This window comes from Xyrauchen texanus, chromosome 35 (genome assembly GCF_025860055.1).
Source record: "Xyrauchen texanus isolate HMW12.3.18 chromosome 35, RBS_HiC_50CHRs, whole genome shotgun sequence".
Classification (NCBI taxonomy): domain Eukaryota; kingdom Metazoa; phylum Chordata; class Actinopteri; order Cypriniformes; family Catostomidae; genus Xyrauchen; species Xyrauchen texanus.
In genome coordinates, this window is record NC_068310.1 from 10,605,725 (window position 1) to 10,626,957 (window position 21,233).

Consider the following 21,233-nt stretch of genomic DNA (forward strand, 5'->3'; position numbering starts at 1 on the left):
TAATAATAATAATAATAATAATAATAATAATAATAATAATAAAAAGCTACAGCGCGTTTTTAACCATTTAAGTTCTTTTTAAATTGACACGGACGCTGAAAAAACAAAACAAAAACAGCGAGACATGACGCAACGGGTAATCACGTCCGTTCAGCGCATATTTACATAGAACAACAATTGAAATACAACGCGTCTGGACACAGGAACGGACTCGCACGTTGTGTGTGTGTGTAAGGGAACTGCGATTTACAAAAGCGCGATTTAAGCACCCCCTCTCCCTACACTACTACACCCTCCCCTCTAGCCCCGTCTACCCCTTCTGTTTTCTGCCTTTCTTTATTCTCATACTCGCGCCGCGCCGCTCGTGTCTTATGCTTCACACTTTCCACGCGTGCTTCATTGAGCGCTGGAGGAAACAATGGGAATGGGAATGCACGCGCTTTGTCTCGGACAGCGACTGACGCGCGTCTTTGTGTTTGTTTAGAACTTTCTGCTGATATAAACACACATTCGTAATCACATTATCATCAAGATCGAACACAATGGGGTGCTGCAGCGGACGGTGCACGCTTATATTTCTGTGCACGTTTCAGATGGTGAGTTTGTATTCTTTTTGATGTTGCATTTAGATGTGCTCTACTTTTTTGCCTTGCTGGTGTTGCAGTGTCGCTGTTGTAATGGATACACAGTGTGATATTACTAACTTTCCGTTTGAGTGTGTGTTTTAAACCCCTTTCTTCAGTTCATCTTAAACATGTTTAAGTGATTGACCCAAAGAGGCGCCCTCTCTATGGAGTTGTAAAAGAGACTTTAATGGCCAGTTGCATGAGAGTTTCTATTCTTACACTAAAAAGGATTAGGCTATCAATCAACCAAACTGAGTACTGATTCTTGAGTACTGAGACAAAACAGCCTACAAGATAATAATAAAAGTTAATGTGCCAGCCAAGGAATTATTTAGGGTTAATCTAATGCGACCTCCTGCATATTCTGTTATTTCAATAATCAGAATGCTCAGTCATATATGACATTTTTTTTTGTGTCATGTCAGATATTTATTATACATATTAACAAATATAGCATTCACCTCATTTAATCACTGTATGACTGTATTCATATTTTGCATTGCACACATGTTGATATCAAAAATGTGGTGATGGAGTTGACATCATGGTTGTGAAACAGAAAATATAAGGTATAAAACAGAGTAACCTTTTGAACTCACACAGCAGGTGAAATACAGCAAGAGAAACTTCATGATAATGGTTTACTTAAATATTACCTTATCTTCACAAAAGTTTTAAGAAATATCGGAAAGTGTTGACTAGAAGTAGGGACACGTCTGTAAAAACTTTTATATATTTTATTGCACTGAATATAATTAATTGCACTGAATTAACTAGTTAAATCGACAGCCCTAATGTTTTTGTAAAATATAGTTAAGCCAATAGTTTTTTCCAAAACTCCCTAAACCAAGACCAAACTTGTACATAATTTGACTGTGCACAAACACAGGGCGCTAAAACTACTATGAACTATTTCTCTTCAGGAGTTTAGACCCATAAAGCTGTCTTTATATTCCTTTCGACTTGATTTATACAAATGCAGGTGTCTCTGTCCTCCTCGTACATGTGTTCTTGATGTGCACGTCTACTGTTGTTGTTTCCAGCTTCTTCTCCTGTTTAGCGGCAATCACATCATCTTCTAGCACTTCTTTTTGACAGCAACTGCTCAACTGTGAGTGTTGCCACCTTGTGGACCCACTAATTAGTGTAAATAACTCCAGCCGCATGTGCATTCTGCATGTTCAGAGTACACACTGTTAGAAAAATCTAGCTGCACGTGTTCAGTGTTCGAGCACTCTGCTGATGGTGAAATTAGCATCACGTGTCTGACCAAAGACTACGTGGGGTTTACCCCTCCTAGAATTTTCAAGCTACATCTACCAAACTTATTAGAGACCTTAGTACAGTTCTCACTTTTTGTTGCTATGACTTCTAGATTGATCTGTTTACACTATAACTACTAGCTAGAATACTATATAGCAATGCCTAGCAACCAACTGAAACACCCAAGCAAACCAATTATTAATGCTCGGTCTGATTGACTTTCTGTCTGTGTGGGTTTGTTAAACCAACACAAAAGTTTGTCTTGTCTAACTTTACCTGTCTTGTGTAGATCCTATAGATCTTGCTGCATGTCACTTTGCACTAAATTTTAGGGCTGGGGGAAAAATCGATTGTGTTACAAATTGCAGTTCTTGAGCCAAACGATTTAAAAATAGTTTCCCTGGTAAAATAAATTGTTTATATAAATAAAAAATATAGGTCTTTATCTTAATGCTACAATTAGTAATAGATAAATACAGGAAGCTATATATGTGCAGATTTCCACACTAACAGGTTTTCTCTTTGAGAAGTTTTGTCTATTTTATTCTTCACCTTTAGTTCTTTAATGCACTGCTGCTGCAGCCGTCAAGCGCCGTTTGTTCATCGTCGTATGTCAAAATCCTCTGCTGTGATCAATGCTCCTGTTATTATGTGTAATTCAAAAGATAATTTGAGAGGTGTTTTGGAGAGAATTTGTTATAAGTCATTCTGCAGATTCTGTCTGACACTGCTCAAATAAAGTTTAGCTGTAAAAAGGCTTATAAACTGTTGGATGCTAATAAACTACATCACGCCCTGCAGTATTTAACAGCCAGAGTATTCACGCACTGTGGCTGGTAATTTTGCACGTTTACCTGCCACTGTCGACAACAAATGTCTCTAGACACAAAGACGCGTGCTTGAGGAAACTCACCTGATTATATTTTGAAGAACAGATGAAAGATCCCATGTGTGTGTCTGATTTGCTTTTTTGTTCAGAATTTCAGCAGATCGATCGTGTCTCAGTCAGTCATCTGGGAGCAGTTTGTAAGAATAGTGTTGTCTATGAGAACGCTGAATAGGATCTCAGATTATCTTAGTATGCATATGTAAGTAACATGTAATGACACTGAGATTACAGGTGATATGCCATGTGTGTCATAACACCCCAGAAATGGTTCTTGAACAAATTTACTCTTTAGCCTCCATTTGTATGTTGCAAAATTATCATTATGATAATAGTGATAGCTTATGGTAATATATGTTATATTGTATATTCTAAAATAACAAAATTAGTTAAAGTTTAATGATATATGTATATATTTCTATTTAATACAAATGGACATAACGCAGCTTCCTCATACATGGGTTCCTTATGGTCGTCTAGCTCAGACAACGCAATGACTGGTCGATTGGTAGTTTTAAATTGGTAGTTTTGCACTTCCCTACCCTTTACCTACAAATTATATATTACAGAGTGAAAACAATTGTCATTTCAGACACAACTGTTCTTCAGTAGACAAATCTTTCTGACAAAAATTACTTTTAATTGATTTTTTTATATCAAAACATCAAATTACAATACTTACAGAATTGCAATATTGCAATACATATTGAATCGGCTAGGAAATATAATTGTAATATTGAACCGGGAGGTCTGTGGCAATTCCCACTTCCCAGATCTACTAAATTGATCTAGTTGCACTCTAGATAGAGTTGGCAGGAGCTTTCAGTGGTCAGTCATTAGTTAGGTCTACCCATGATCCTGTCAAAGAGAGAGATATGCATTTCTCCAAGAAGCTATCATACTGTAGTTGTCGCTTTATCTTTATTGCAGTCTGTCTTGGTTCATCGGATACCCAGCTTAAGTGTTTCATAGAGGTTTTGTTTATCAGTGAAATGCTACGTTGACTCAAAATTCTGCCATTGTGATTCAGCCGTTAGTGGCTGGTGTTCTCATTTCCATAAGAAAAGTTTGCAGCTGCTCTCTTTTCATTCTTTCAGAGTTAACCTGCCCCATCTACAATCCCAGCCCCAACAACCGCACAACAATGTAGGCTAAATGGGCATTGTACTGCTACGGCAAACATCTGCTGTGTGCACAAGACTGATTGCATGTTATTAAAGCATACACTATAGCACACTTCCCTGCTACACAGTATGCCATAACAGGATGTCAAGTGTATAGGATATCTGAATACTCAGTAGTCATCATACAGTATAGGCCAACAAAACCTGGATAACCTGCATCTGCTGAGATTCTGAAGCATGCAGACACATTTTAAAAAGTTGAATTAAAAAAAAAATGGTAAAGAGCTCTGAGCCAGGTATTTTTTTTCATGTGTAAGTTAACATACCAAGAAAGTTGTTACTCATGGTCACCACCCTATTTACATGACATACTTCATCAACGGTCAAGATGTAAGTTCTTCCTCTGATTCAGAACATTCTCTAAAAGTACAGGAATTTGGATGCGGTCTGTGAATGCTGCTGATCAGCTGAAAAAGATGCTGAAGAAGGTTTGCCAGTTTTAATCATTTAAGCTATTCTCCCAGCCTGACCTGCTGTAAAGTGCCCAAAACACCTGTAAAACCAGCCAACAGACCAGACCGACCAGGCAGGGAGACTGACTAAGACCACTTAACTGACATAGAATGGTTTTAGCTTGTTTTCCAGCAGTGTGTGAGGTAGCAGCCAGTGTTAATCTTATCAACAAAATGACCAATGAAAATGCTTGTTGATGAAGGATTTATCGCTTGTCAACGATATCAAAGATAAGACAAAAAAGACGATAAACTGTTTTAAGCACTAGTCAGAATGCACCTAAATTGTGTTGTTAATCTGCCATATTCTTGCACTTAATCTCCTAAATTCTCTAAATGTGAGGACTTCACAACAGAGTATTTTCTAAAAAAGTAGCTAATAACTATATTAATTATTTGTTATTATTTCATTATACATTATGTCATTGTTTTCTCATGTTGTTTAATAATACATATTAAACATATTAATTAACATAATTAATCTTTATAGTAATACATGTTTAAATAATTATAACTAGTTTATATATATATATATATATATATATATATAAAAATACTTGAATATGTGGTTAAACTTTGGTCTGCTGCAGTTACATGTTTTTTTTTACTCCACACATTATTGTCAACTAAAATAATTTGGCCTACTACAGTATTTTTGTTGACTAAAATTATACACCATTTTAGTATGACTAAAATACATTTTTGTGAATGTGAAATGCGAAAATTAACACTGGTAGTGTTTTCTTCTACAGTCCCAAGATGTGTCACATCCTGTGGCTCTGTGTCTGTAATGCTCAGTAGAGGTGCTACCCATTATTCCAAGAATCCTCTCTGAAAGAGGAATAATAAAGCTGCTGACACCTGCCACCTCCAGACAGTCATGTAATACACCTTGGGCCACATGCATGTTTGCGCGCCACACACACACACGCAACTACTGTCAGATCTTCTGCCTTCTCTGAGCTTCCTTTCATTTGAAGCACTCTTGGGGACAAACATTCTTTGGCTTTGATGTAGTTCTGCTCTGTGCCTTGCTTTAAGAACTTATTTTCTCAACGTCACAGAGTTTACCAAACTTGTTGACAGTCATTGCTGTTCCCACAGATGCCAGAGAGAGCATGGCATGAATATGACTATTCACTATTACAATTCCTCATACTGAATGCACAATTTACTTCATTGAAATTGAAGAACAAATAGGTGTGATGTCATTTCGAACTAAATCTGGCCATAAAGAAGTTGTTTTTGGGAGTGTTGCGGTGGGAAAGTCTCTGTTTGGAGACAGCGTACCCTTTCCACTGTCCACCAAAGCAGACAAAGAGCTGCTCAGAACGTCTAAAGCTCTGCGTGTGGCCCACATAATTAAACAGGGCATGTACTGGACACAGCAACGAAAGGGCTGGGTCTGCCTCTTCCCGGGGCAGCGCTTTCAGGTTCACGTCCTGGTCACTTCCTGGTGAGTGTCTGCCAGACCGAACTCCAGGCAAGTGTCGGCCAGACCGAACTCCAGGCAAGTGTTGCTGACAGAGAATGCTTGCAGGTCCCCAAACCTCTTGATGGAAGCGAGCGTGATCAGGAGGACCATCTTCAGGGAGAGGGCCTTGAGCTTGACTGTTTCTAGCGGCTCGATGGTGGGTATCTGGAGGCCCTTGATGACCACTGAGAGATCCCAGGAGGGGAACAGGCTTGGCCGGGGAGGGTTCGACCTCCGGGTGCCTCTTAAGGAACCTTTTAATCAAGCCGTGCTTACCCATGGACTTGACGTCCACTGCATCGTGGTGGGCCGCGATAGTGGCTACATACACCTTCAAGGTGGAGGGGGACAGCCTCCCCTCCAACCTCTCCTGCAGAAATGAGAGCACCGACCTGACTGCGCACCTCTGCGGGTCTTCAGACTGGGAAGAGCACCAATTCGCAAACAAGCGCCACTTCAGGGCGTAAAGTTGCCTGGTAGAGGGAGACTGTGGAGAGAGGCCTCTGGCTTGGTTGATCGTGTCTACGACGGCAGGTGGTAGGCCACTTAGATTTTCCGCATTCCCATCCAGGGACCAGACGTGGAGGTTCCAGAGGTCTGGGCGTGGATGCCAGAGGGTGCCCCGTCCCTGAGAAAGAAGGTCCTTCCTCAGGGGAATTTGCCAGGTAGGGGCTGTCGCGAGGAGCACGAGAGCCGAGAACCATGTCCGAGTGGGCCAGTAGGGGGCCACCATAATGACTTGTTCCTCGTCCTCCCTGACCCAGCACCCGTGCAAATAGGCTCACTGGGGGAAATGCATACTTGCGCAGCCCCTAGGGCCATCTGTGTGCCAGCGCATCTGTCCCGAGGGAGGTACCCGTTAGGGAGTAACAGAGCGGGCAGTGGGAGGTCTCTTGGGAAGCAAACAGGTCTACCCGTGCTTTGCCGAACTGTTCCCAAACCAGCTGGACCGACTGGGGGTGAAGCCTCCACTCTCCGCTGAGCGTACCTTGTCCCAACAGCGTGTCCGCTGCCATATTGAGGTTGCCAAATAAAATTTAAGAGCTACAGTGAAGGGGTTAGATAGCTACTGTCTGATTTCAGAAGACTTGAAATAAGAGGTTGACCGATAGCTAAGGTGGTAGAAAAGGCATAAAATATATTAATCAGCTGATAGTTTTAAAATCAATTTATAGAATGATAAAAAACAAAATGTGTTTTTCCTTACTGTGTTAAGTACACACATAGAGGCTACAAGTGTCCATAATAAATAAAATCTCAGAAGCGGTTTATTGCGCAAATAAATTCCCAATAATAACCAGAAAGAAAAAACATTGGATGCTTAACATGGGACTTTTTACTGTAGGCAAGCCCCGAACATACCAGGGGATTCTTATTTTGAAATGACAGATACTTGGCTCCATTACAATGCTCCATATGTAAGAATTTACCAAATTAAGCTTTTTATAGCCTTAATATTCACCAGATTAAGTGATTTGTATGTATATATTTTGCCAGATGAGGTTTATTGATTAGTATTTTTGCAGACAAACGATAGTTCCAAAAAGCAGTTATTGCACCGATTAATCTGTAAAATCTGAAACTTGAAATATGGCACACAAGTGACATGCACTAATTTTATGATGTTTTCTTTTTTTTTTACCTCGGAGCTTGACATCCACTGGTCTTGTCTGAAGAAAAAAATGACTTTAAGGCAAGTACTATGTTTAGTATCATAGGCTAGATGCCTGTGGTGGAGAATACTGTATTTATGAAAGTGGATGCATACACAAAACAATAATACAATAAATCACTGGAATATCTCTCTCTTAAAGAACAAACTTGAACAAATAATGCTGAAGAGCTCTGAAGTGAGCAAGCAAAGGAGGAATAATCTTTAGAGATGGTGAGAAACGGAGTTCTACTCGTGCATTGGTGACTAAAGAAGAATAGCATTAGAGAGATAGATGTGTAACTTAATGGTTTGTGTGACAGCTGCTGAACAGTGAAAGTGATTGATGAAGGACTCTGGGTAATAGATGGTTGTGTCTTTGACCTCTTTATGGAAAAGTAGCGAGGCTCATGGGAGCTACCATAATGAGCTCAAGATGAGGATAGACTCTGCTTCTTGACCCATGATCACACACACACACGTCAAATCAAAGTCGGAATGCTTGAATAGATATCACATACAATGTGACACATGCACATTTTTCCCTTCCTTACTTTCACATTAAAGGAATGTTCAAAGTTTAGGACAAGTTAAGATCAAACAACAGCTTTTGTGTCAAAATGCTGATTACCATAAACAAATATTTTGACTCGTCCTTTGTTTATTAAAAAAAAAGTGAAAACGTTACAGTGAGTTACAATGGAAGTTAAAACTGTTTCAAAAGCATAGCCCACAAGATGTAAAAATTATGTGTTAACATGATAAAATTTGTGATAAAATGAGGGATTTTCCAATGTTACAGTGTTTCCCCGATTATAGGGTTTACTACCAGTATGTCGTCATGACAACAAAGTTTACTATTAGATATAACTCTACACAGACAAGGTTAGTAAACAATTTTTATCATGCTAAAATCATGTTAACATGTATAATGTTTCTATCTTGTGGCTTTACTTTGGTGACAGTGTGTATTTTAATGTTTATGGACTGACCCATTCACTTTCATTGTAAGTGCCTTACTGTAAAAACAATACATGTTTGTGGTTTAAGCCTCAAATGCAGTTGATTAAGCTTATTTTACTTTAATTCCTTTAGGATTTATTGACCGCATCTGTAGCATGCTGTTTATTACATTATTGTAAAAAGATGTTTACTATAATGCACTTTGAATGAAAGTCTTGGTGCAAGAGTTGCAAGGAGCGATAAAAGGCTTAAATGTGCAACTTGTTTCTTTTTTTGTTAAAAAACATTGTCTTCTGTACAAAAATGTGTGTTATTTGAGCTGTAAACTTGTATAAATTGTCCTTTTAGTAGTGGGAACTGTTCTAGGTGAACATTTTTTGGTTAGAAATTACCTATGTAATTCCTGTAGCAGGACCTTTCTCCATATAAACAGTTATTTTCTGGTAAAATTGTACCTACAGTATTATGCAAAGTTTCCAGATTAACCAGCTTTACATGGTAATGAAAGAAGTTGAAAATTTGGACAAACTCACACAGACAAGGTTAGTACAGTGCATCCGGAAAGTATTCACAGCACTTCATTATTTTCCTCAAAATTCTACAAACAATACCCCATAATGACAATGTGAAAGAAGTTTGTTTGAAATCTTTGCAAATTTATTAAAAATAAAAAACAAAACAAAAATCACATGTACATAAGTATTCACTGCCTTTGTTCAATACTTTGTTGAAGCACCTTTGGCACCAATTACAGCCTCAAGTCTTTTTGTGTATGATGCTACAAGCTTGGCACACATATTTTTGGGCAGTTTCTCCCATTCTTCTTTGCAGGACCTCTCAAGCTCCATCAGGTTGGATGGAGAGCGTCGGTGCACAGCCATTTTCAGATCTCTCCAGAGATGTTCAATCCGGTTCAAGTCTGGGCTCTGGCTGGGCCACTCAAGGACATTCACAGAGTTGTCCCGTAGCCACTCCTTTGTTATCTTGGCTGTGTGCTTAGGGTCGTTGTACTGTTGGAAGATTAACCTTTGCCCCAGTCTGAGGTCCAGAGCGCTCTGGAGCAGGTTTTCATCAAGGATGTCTCTGTACATTGCTGCATTCATCTTTTCCTCGATCCTGACTAGTTTCCCAGTTCCTGCCGCTGAAAAACATCCCCACCGCATGATGCTGCCACCACCATGCTTCACTGTAGGGATGGTATTGGCCAGATGATGAGCAGTGCCTGGTGGTTCAAAACTTCATGCACTGTTAACTGTGGGACCTTATATAGACAGGTGTGTGCATTTCCAAATAATGTCCAATCAACTGAATTTACCACAGGTGGACTCCAATCAAGTTGTAGAAACATCTCAAGGATGATCAGTGGAAACAGGAAGCACCTGAGCTCAATTTTGAGTGTCATGGCAAAGGCTGTGAATACTTATGTACATGTGATTGTTTTTCGTTTCAAATTTTTAATACATTTGCAAAGATTTCAAACAAACCTCTTTCACGTTGTCATTATGGGGTATTGTTTGTAGAATTTTTAGGAAAATAATGAATTTAATACATATTGGAATAAGGCTGTAACCACAAAATGTGGAAAAAGTGAAGCGCTGTGAATACTTTCTGGATTGTCTGTAAGTGATTATGTACAGTCAGCTGGTTGTTGTCACAAAATAAACACTGACAGAATGACCAGGCCTGAGTTTCCCGATAACGTTGTCTCTTAGCGCGCTACGAAGACTCTTAAGGTATAACTTAACTGAAGGTATACCATTTCTAGGTGTGTTCCTCGAACCATGCCTTAGGAAGCCGCTTAAGATATACCTTCTTACGTGCGACGTTACCCGGTGCTGTCCGTGGCGATGGTGCTGAATTTGTTGATATCGATGGCTCGAGAATCAATTATTCTCTCGTGCAGGGGCTGCTTCACTGCGTTATGTGAGAAAACGGTGTTCTTTTTAAAAGAAGCACTTCAGAAATAGTGGAAATTGCATTTATTTGGACTCATGGGATATTATAAAAATAAAAAATTACAAATTGCAAACTAAATTAAACCCTGGATATTTTATATAATTTCGGAAAGAGTGCGCGAACGCACAACCTCGTGCTCAAACGTGTCATACCCACTACTGAATTGGCCCATACAAAGCTGTCGTGTGCGCTACCAGGCCACTTTGCCACCACGTCTGACATCCCCCTGTGGTCCACCACCACCTGGACATTGATGGCCGCGAAGCCCTTACGACAGATGAAGGCCTGGTTGAGCGCTGATGGGTTGGCTATGGGGATAAGTGTCACGTTGACAAGCCCTATTATTTGTGGTATACCGGCAATGGCATGGAAGCTTTGATGCGCCTCCATCACTTCGTGCCTGGCGGAAGGCATGCGGATATAATCTGTGGCATGACGGAGCAGGATGTTTGTGACTGAACGAACGCACCGCCACACCGAGGTCTTAGGCTACTCAGTCCATATCCATCCCCAACCACCTCCAGAAAACTCCCCACTGCATAAAAACGGAGAGCCACAAGCAGCTGAATTTCGGGACTGAGGGGGTGGTTTCGTCGAGTTTGTCTTGACACATCCGGACTAATAAGATCTAAAAGCTGCTGAATTTGCTGTCGTGGCAGGCGAAATTTCTTTTGAATTGTATCTTCTGACATGGTAGCCAGGGGACTAAAGTTTTCGCGAATATAATAGTGCACATACACTAAATGGCATCGCGAACGGCGCCGTCTTTGATTTAGCACAACTATTCGCTGTATCGCTGCAATAGTTTGACCAAATTCCCCACCACAGTCATTCTCTTTAAATAGACGAATAAGCCTTTACTTTCGAATGGTTTGCCAGCTGATGTACCTTTGGATAATATATTTAAAAAGCTAACAACAATCAGTGTGATGACAATTTTATTATTTGCATGAAAACACTTGAATTAGCCTAATTGAACACTGGGTGTATTCAATTTAAAATAATATTCGTATAGACTAAGATGTAAAGAAGCTTTTTGCAGTGGTGCCCACTAGCGGAGTGAACTGCCAACAGTGATAAGGTATAGCTAAGAGTGCTCCAGACCAACCTTCCGAACGTATGACTTACAGAAGGTATACTTAACTAAGAACGTTTCGGGAAACACGTATTAACGATAAGGTACAGCTTAAGGTGTAACTTAAGAACGACGTAGCGTTAAGAAGGTTTCGGGAAACTCAGCCCAGGACTCCGACGCAAAGAGGCTGACTGTACATTATCACACTTATTACACGGTTACTAACAAAAGAAATAAATAAACAAATACATGAACATAAAATATTAATTTGCATTGAAATTATGGAATTATGTGTGAAGAAAAAAAATAGCTGAACAGCTGAAACCAACCTGTTCTTTTCTGTTAGTGTTTATTTTGTGAAAATTATTGTAGCACTCCTCATTATCCATCAAATTATAAGACTTGCCAAGTAAATGAATAAATGGACATGAAACATTGATTTGCACTGAAATTATGTGAGAAGTAGTAAATTACTGAACAGGTGAATTAAACCTCCGGTTTGGGTAGAAGTTCTGCTGGTGTTGCACATGAAACATTGATTTGAGTTGAAGTTATTTTATTAGCTTACAGAATGCTCACACAATGATCCGAGAAGCAGAAATGAATACCCGGATGAGCGGTCTGACACATGGATGTGCGGTTGTTACTGAGCAACATCAGATCTCTTGATGGCGCCATCGACCATTCAGAATTGAGTGATAATCGACAGCATCAGAGCTTAACTAGTACTGAAGCCTTAACATTCTTTTAACACACACGCACACATTGAATAAAGCCTCCCTCCCCCCCTTTGTCTATCTAGAGAAGTACATTTGACATGTCATGTATTTTCACTCTTAACCCCTCACTGACAGCAAGATTATCTAAACAAACAGTGCACCCTATGGAAAAGAGAAGCTGCGGAAATGTGGACGAGCCGACTCCACAAAGTTAGAGACTGTCGTGGGAGGGTAGAAAACAGGAGGGGACATGGTCATTTGTGGTTTAGTTTGCTTGGGAGGTGCCATTACAAAGGCTACAAGGGTTCACTGGTTATGTTAATGAAAAGTTTTGCCCTCCTGTAAAGGTTAATTTGGCCCTGTTGTTGTTTCACTACAGCTAGGGAAGATAGAAACAGACTTGACAGCCACCACTGTGTTCCAGACAAATGGCGGAAGAGACGCATGGCTCTGTTTATCAGCTTATTTGCTTTTTATGATCCATCCTTTCAAACCAACATCAAATGTGTGCATCCCACAGCCAGACAAGCATATGAATGAGACTGTAGAAAAAGAGAGAGACCCAATTTACACCAATGATGGAAATGGGATCATAAGCATACACAACTGTCTGATGAGGAATGATGGAGAACAGGCCAGATGAGGGATCCAGCTGAGGGGAAGACTGCAGCTGCTCTTGACTAAGAGAATGTAGTCATACTATCTCTCACAGTTATGAGAGCCACAGAACAATTGAGATTAATGATATTTCTCTATGAATCTATAGTTATTTTCTACTACCTTGTGAGCTACATTATGTGGCAAAAATTGTGTGGACACCTTTTCTAAGTAATGGGGTTTGGCCAGGCCCCTTATAGTGGTAATTTTCCTTGATCTTTTAACATATAATAAATAGGTCCTAAAAAATTCCTCCTCATTGCCAAAAGAGCATTTGTTGAAACCAAGCTGCCAAAATGACTCATTCCCTACTTCCTCCACATTGTGATGTCACACTGTGGTATACATTTGCATCTGACCGCCTCCACACAACACATCAATGCCTTCTTTATCTTATCAACTCCTTAGCCTGCACAGGATTGTTTTTTTTTTTTTTGTTGGCAAAATTGATATTATAATTGAACCTCAAGAAATGTATAAAAAAATAAAAAAGGCACATCATGACCCCTTTAATTTCAATGAACACAAACCTTAATGCTTTGGCATACAGTGACATTATAGAGAATTTTGTGTTTCCTACTTTGTGGCAACAATTTGGTGAGGGCATTTTCTCTTCCAGCATGACCATGCGTCTGCGCACAAATTGAGGTCCATAAAGTAATGGTTTATTGAGTCTGGTGTGGAAGAACTTGTCTGGTCTACACTTTGAACATTTTATCAGGGCTCTGCATGAAACATTGTCACGTGCATTGCCAAGTAAATTGGTAATTTACTTGTCCGCGTAAAAAGGTTAATTGTTCGAGAGAAAAAAGGACATTGAAGTATTAGTTACATGCTGAAGTAACATGTTAATGTTTCTGTTGTATTTTTTCTAAATTTAGACAGTTACCCAACCTAATAGTATACCTATGCAATCAACTCTTCCGTGAAACAAAAATAGCTAAATTAAAATTAAGAAAACAGCTTTTTTAACAGCTTTAAACATTTTCTAAAAACAGTAACAAGTATTAGGTAAACAGTAAATGAGAAGTGAAATAAAATTCTACTGGTCTTCACTGTATGATTATAATACATGAATACTTTTAAAGCTACTAAATATATCCAGCCAAGAGCAGTGTGTGAATTTCTCATTTTCTTGTTATGGTTGTTTAATTAATATTAACGACATTCTGGACAGCAGCAGGTCTATCATTAGGTTGCACTTCAAGTCTGACATTTTGATACAAATCTGCTTTGTTTCCCCACTGTTTACATTAAACTGACTGTGTTTATATGAATACCTCACCAAGATGGGTATTTTGGTGGAATTTTGAACCATTGACATTCAGGCACATATCCCCATTACCATGAGCACACGTGCATGTTCAGTGTACACATTTTAAAGTTAAATGCGTCCTTGTCACATGTTCCATTATTTATGTGAACGTGACTTCCAGGTTTCATTGGGGCCAGACTGATCACACTGTGATTACTGAAATATCCGAAATTTAAATCACTTCCCCCAGCAGTCAAAGTTGTGTTGTTAAACGTGTGAGCTCCAGTTTCTGGATGAAATGTCCACAGAGTGGCACACCATTGTTTATGTGAATGTGGTTACTTTGGTTTCCATAGGACCAGAACCCACATCTTGCTTGCGCAACACACTTAACATTACTTACAAAAGTAATTTGGCAGAATTGGGTCAGTTTCAGAGTACATGAATATTCAAAAACATTAATAAATGTTACATTTATATAGCACTTTTCACTACACGCAGAGCACATTACACAGTGAACAGGGGACTCTCCACAACCACCACCAGCGTGCAGCATCCACCTGGATGATGCAATGGCAGCCAAAGTGCACCAGTACACTCACCACACACCAGCTATTGGTGATGAGGAGAGAGCAGAGTTATAGAGCCAATTATGGATGGATAATTATGGCCATGATTGGGTGATGGCCAGGATGGGATGATTGAGAAGGGCCAATGGGGGAATTTGACCAGGACACCAGGGTTACACCTCTACTCTTTTTGAGATGTGGCCTGAGATTTTGAATCCCCACAGAGAGTCAGGATCTCAGTTCAATGTCTCATCCGAAGGATGGTGCCTTCTTACAGTATAGTGTCACCGTCATAATACTGGGGCATTTGGACCCACATAGGCTGCAGGGTGAGCACCCCCTGCTGGCCTTCCTTATACCTCTGCCAGCAAAAACCTTAGTTTTCCTCAGGAGGTCTCCCATTCAGGTACTCACCAGGCTCAACCTTGCTTAACTTCAGTGGGCAACAAGTCTTAAGCTACAGGGTGATGAATAACTGCTGTATCAACACCCCATCAGCAGACAAACAACCAGATAATCTCCTCAACGTCTAACCTTTACCTACATATTCCAACTCACTCACGTCCCATTGAGTGCATTAGAATGAAGTAACTGATTAAATGTTTTGTGTTGAAGAAGGCCTCTTTTTCAATCTCTCAATTCCTGAAGTTGGTCTGATGTACATAGACTGTGGCAAACTGATCAGACCTCTGACAGTGAAAATTGGACAAACAGGACTGTAAAGATCGTAAAGTCATCTAACAGCATGTTCAAGACACGCTTGAGTTCAGGGCCATTTCTAGGCATAGGCAAACTAGGCAGCCACCTAGGGTGGCACTGTAGAAGCCACCCCACTAACAACATGGTGATCAACTGGGTCATCAAGTTTGAGATGATGAGTTTGCTCCGGGAGTCGGAAGCACCAGTGGCAAGGTCGCAGTGCAAGTCAAACCCCCCAGCTGAATGGAAACCATGATACTAAAGCACCAATTGAGAGAAGGTATCAGTAGGTAGTTGAAAGTTATTCTGACATCTCAAAAACTACAGTGTGGTGTTTTCATTCAGGTTTAGCTTGAGCATTTTGTAATTTTGAATCATTACACAGTCCTGTCAACTGACCCCGATCACCTGTTTGCTGAGTCACAACAAGATGCCTCAGAGTATGGTTGAATGATGCTTTTACTGTGATTATTGACTGCTCTCTGAAAAACTGAAGCCCCTGGTATTGAGTGCAACAGCAGGCAAGTTGTTCACCTAGAGGCTGATCAATAGTACTGAGGGGGAAGTTGACTCTGAACATATAATACTTTAGTCTAAAGAGAAAAAGAGAAATGGAGAGAGTGAACCCATGGGGGAAGAAACAAGCTCTACATTATTTGGTTTATTCTTCTTCCATATCAAAGAACAACAGAAAGAACACACATTCACTTTTTAAGAGGACTCCTAATGTCTCGTTTTTGTACTTACAGGAGACACAGATACATGGTCTGATCCAAAACCTAGTGAGCTGCCTACGTACACAACAAAGAGTGCCATAGATGTTTTCAATGTGTTCTGACTCAATCTTTTCGATAAATTCTAATGCCATTACCACACATCCATTTTCGTTCGAAATCAACATTTTCCAAAGTAGGCTGTAATAAAGATTGTTTGCAAAAGTCTCCACTTTTAGTTGAGGAAAATGCCATTACTGTGTGGATAAGAGGCAAAATGTGGCAAAACCAATGTGTTTTCAAACAATAATGGATTGCTGTGGATATAGCCCAAGTAACATGGATCCTTCAAAGATAAAGTAATCCCAAAAAATATCAGGCCCGGATTAAGAACACACAGGGCCCTGGGGCTATAGCAATCCCAAGGGCCCCCCTCATGGTCCATCTTGGTAGCCTATCTCAGCCCCTTCCACACATGAAACCAGGTAAATTACAGAAAAGTTGTTGGGTTGCATTTACTGGCATGTGCTTTTCACACAAAAAAATCAATATTTAAAGTTTTGTTAAAATTTGTCATTAAGGGAAATTGCTAGAGCAAAATATAACAGTATTTTCAAACACAACCTCTAACCTGGCAGTGTGAAGCATGGGAGCATGCAGCATTTCATCTGAGGTTATGCACAGAAATCTGACAAAACTATACCTTTCCCCTTCTGTCGCTCTCTCCACGTTGTGTCAGAGAAGCGACACTAGGGGTCTCTCTTGAGCGCCGATATTCACCTCTGGACTATGAAAAAAGGCCAATGAGAGTTGGCAACCAGTATTTGCATGTCCCGCCCCCGGACATACGGGTATTTAAGCGGCGCAAATACGGGAGTTCATTCAGAAAATTTCTTTGGAGCCGATGGTCGTGCATGCAGTCTGCTGCGAGTTACACACCAAGTTCCTGTTTAATCCTCTGACGCTCTGCATGCTGTTGGATCTGACGGCGCATAACAGCGGCTTTCTCATTCGTGCACGGCTGTGCATTCTTGCCCCTGGGCGCTTCGACAGCGCAGACAACTCGAAAGAGTTATTCTAAAAGAGTGAATTTCGCTCTAAAAGAGCAAAACACAGCGGCGTTGAACATCCCTCTCAGGACGCGTCTTTTTAAAGACGATTTTCCGCCTCTGTGTAGTTTCTGGATGCGTTGATTCTCCCCACCTCTGACGGCCAGAAAAACTGCCTTGCATTCCTGGGTTGCGATCACACACAGGCAGCGTTTTTATGAATGGTCTATGTTTTCAGTACGAGAACATAGCCATGACAGCATTGCGGTCGTAGGCTTTTTCTTGTAGTGAGAAAAAGCCGCTTCAGCCGCCCCCCGCGCCTCGCCTCCTTCCTACGGGATTGAGGCAGGCGCCGCGGGCGATGAAAACGATCTGGGGACAGTGACGGGCTCCGTTTCGCCGGGTGAACCCCCTCGAAACCCCCCGCCTCCCCGGCACGCTTGCTTGTTTCCGTCCGAGCTCGGGATGAGCATTCTCTCCAATGGGTTATGTTTTCAGTGTGAGAACATAACCGCGGCAGCGTTGCGATCTCTGCTTTCTCTTGTAGTGAGAGAGAGCCATTTCAGCCACCCCCCGCGCCTCGCCTCCTTCCTACGCGCCTCGCCTTCCTTCCTACCTTCCTTGAGGACCCAGAAGGCTCCCAGGCACTCCTGAGATGACAGACCCAGAGACCGAGATGTTAGCTCTGGAGCTGGTAAGACCACTCCGTTCCCCGGTGGAGGGCCGGGAGGAGAATTTTTGTTAAATTCTTTACACTCTATAGAGCTATTTCCTTGTTGTCTCTGGGGTCACCTGGCCCGCAAATGCCGTTCTCATGGCACTCTGCTTTCAGGCCTCAACAGTCCCGGCTCCATTGACTATGTGTCCCCGCCTTCAGCCCCATGACTGTTCCCCGGCCGGCCAGTTCAGACGAGTCCAGAGGACGCCAACATCAGCCCTCCTCCTCAGTCACGAACCCGCCCCCTGCCGTATGCGCGGAGCAAGGTAAGTGCTTTGAGTTTATTCTCAGCACCAGAGCCTCGGGACGCCACGTTGCATATGGGTATTTAAGCGGCGCAAATACGGGAGTTCATTCAGGATATTTCTGAGGTGCCGGAAATGGTCCGGCCACAACAGTGCGTTACCTGTTCCGCACCGCTGCAAAGCCCTACCGGGTACGTCCAAAAAACTCGTCCCCTTGGTGCCCCTAGCACGGAGTTTAGAGGCGTGTCTTTCACTGCCCAACCCGTCATGCTGGCTGCACCGGACCATTCGACTCGGTTACGCAATTCAGTTTGCCAGGTCTCCGCCCCCCTTCTTGGGCATACATTTTTCCGCAGTAAACGGCCAACATGCCCATTCCCTGCGCGAAGAAATCGCCTCCCTTATATTAAAGGACGCGATAGAGCCTGTCCCTCCAACCGAAACGAAGAAGGGTCTCTACAGCCCTTACTTAATTGTACCCAAGAAAGGCGGCGGCTTACAACCGATCTTGGACTTGCGAGTTTTTAATCGGACCTTGTCCAAACTCCCGTTCAAAATGCTCACCCAGAAACAAATTCTATCTGGTGTCCGGCATCTAGATTGGTTCGCAGCGGTAGACCTGAAGGACGCGTACTTCCACGTCTCAATTCGCCCTCTACATCGACCCTTCCTAAGGTTCGTGTTCGACGGCCAGGCGTATCAGTACAAAGTCCTCCCCTTCGGCCTGTCTCTGTCCCCTCGCGTCTTCACGAAAGTCGCAGAGGCAGCTCTTGCCCCGCTCCGAGAAGCCGGCATATGCATACTCAATTACCTCGACGACTGGCTCATACTGCCCCACTCCCGAGAGTTACTATGCGCACACAGAGACCAGGTGCTCAGCCACCTCAGCCGTTTGGGGCTTCAGGTCAACTGGGAAAAGAGGAAGCTCTCCCCGGTCCAGAGCATCTCTTTTCTCGGTCTGGAGTTAGACTCAGTCCCAATGACAGCACGTCTCTCCAACGAGCGTGCTCAGTCAGTGCTGAAATGCCTCGCTTCCTTCAAGCCAGGCGCCGTGGTCCCGCTAAAAACGTTTCCAACAGCTCCTGGGGCATATGGCATCCTCCGCGCCGGCCGCGCCGCTGGGGTTGATGCATATGAGACCACTTCAGCACTGGCTCCGGACTCGAGTCCCGAGACGAGCATGGCGCCGCGGCACGCACAACGTAAAAGTTACCTCTGCCTGCCGCCAAACCTTCAAACCCTGGACAGACCTCTGCTTTCTAAGGGCAGGAGTACCCTTGCAGCAGGTGTCCCGACGCATTCTGGTCACAACCGACGCCTCCAAACTGGGTTGGGGCGCCGTGTGCAAAGGGCGCGCAGCCGCAGGCCGGTGGAACCGAGGCCCGCTGTGCTGGCACTTCAACTGCCTAGAGCTGCTGGCTGTTTTTCTGGCCCTGCAGAAGTTTCTTCCGTTAATTCGGAACAAACACGTCCTAGTCAGGACAGACAGCACCACGGTCGAAGCCTACATAAACAGCCAAGGCGGAGTACGCTCCCTCCACATGTCACAGCTCGCCCGTCGTCTCCTCCTTTGGAGTCGGCAGCAACGCAAGTCACTGCGCGCCACTCACATCCCCGGCAACCTCAATGTGATAGCGGACGCGCTGTCAAGACAAAGCTTGCCTGGTGGAGAGTGGAGGCTCCACCCCCAGTCGGTCCAGCTGACTTGGGACCGGTTCGGCAAGGCTCAGGTAGACCTGTTTGCCTCCCAAGAAACCTCCCACTGCCCGCTCTGGTATGCCCGGACAGAGGCTCCCCTCGGGGCAGACGCGTTGGCACACAGCTGGCCAGCGGGGCTGCGCAAGTACGCATTTCCCCAGTGAGCCTTCTTGCACAGGTGCTATGCAAGGTCAGGGAGGACGAGGAGCAAGTCATTCTGGTAGCCCCTTACTGGCCCACCCGGACTTGGTTTTCAGACCTCACGCTCCTCATGACAGCTTCTCCTTGGCGAATTCCCCTGAGGAAGGACCTTCTTTCTCAGGGACGGGGCACGCTCTGGCACCCGCACCCAGACCTCTGGAACCTCCACGTCTGGCCCTTGGACGGGATGCGGAAGCTCTAGCCGGCCTACCACCGACCGTCATAGATACAATCAATCAAGCCAGAGCCCCTCTACCAGGCATCTCTACGCTCTAAAGTGGCGTCTGTTCGCGGACTGGTGTTCTTCCCGAGCCGAAGACCCGCAGAAGTGCGCAGTTAGGTCCTCTCTCTCAAGACTGCCCTGCTGATCGCGCTCACTTCCATCAAGAGGGTCGGGGACCTGCATGCGTTGCCTGGAGTTCGGTCCGGCAGATACTTTCGTGATCCTAAGACCGCGACCGGGCTATATGCCCAAGGTTCCTACCACGCCCTTCAGGGATCAGGTGGTGAACCTGCAAGCGCTGCCCCGGGAGGCAGACCCAGCCCTTTCACTGCTGTGTCCAGTACGTGCTTTACGTATTTATCTGGGCCGCACACAGAGCACCAGACTCTCTGAGCAGCTCTTCGTCTGCTTTGGGGGACAGCAGAAAGGGAACGCTGTCTCCAAGCAGAGACTCGCCCACTGGGTTGTCGACGCCATTTCCCTGGCTTATCACACCCAGGCCGTGCCCCCCCCCTTGCGGGTCCGAGCTCACTCCACCAGGAGTGTTGCGTCCTCATGGGCACTGGCTAGGGGCACTGCCCTAGCAGACATTTGTAGAGCAGCGGGCTGGGCAACACCTAACACTTTTGCAAGATTCTACAATCTCCGAGTTGAGTCAGTATCGTCCCGTGTTTTCTCAGGTACCGAGCCCGTAGAACTCGGTGGCACGCCCACGATCTGACCAGGTGAATCGCTTGCACCTAGCGCCCTTCCCCCTAACCAGGGGAAACAGTGCGCCTTCATTCCCAGGAGATCTCAGGTTTGGGACACTGGTTGATTCCTCCCTAGCCCTCGTGGGTCGCAGTTCAGCGGAGGAACTCGCTGACCCAAGCCACTGCGGGTACCGCAAGCTACCCTGTACTGGTATAGGTGCTCCACAGGTAAGGCCTCCTTCGGACTCCCCCTGTATGTAACACC

At 43.4% G+C, this 21,233-nt stretch overlaps 1 protein-coding gene across 2 annotated transcripts in view; it reads left to right on the forward strand.

Annotated features, from left to right (window-relative positions):
* Positions 1 to 206: 206 nt before the first annotated feature.
* The window catches only part of LOC127628988 (sodium/potassium-transporting ATPase subunit beta-1-interacting protein 3-like), a 96,841-nt gene continuing 75,814 nt past the window's right edge, over positions 207 to 21,233 (forward strand). For both annotated transcript variants that reach the window (XM_052105995.1, XM_052105996.1), the window contains exon 1: positions 207 to 596. In XM_052105995.1, the coding sequence (XP_051961955.1) occupies positions 543 to 596 (54 nt within the window). In that variant the 5' untranslated portion in view covers positions 207 to 542. The remainder of the gene's footprint in view (positions 597 to 21,233) is intronic.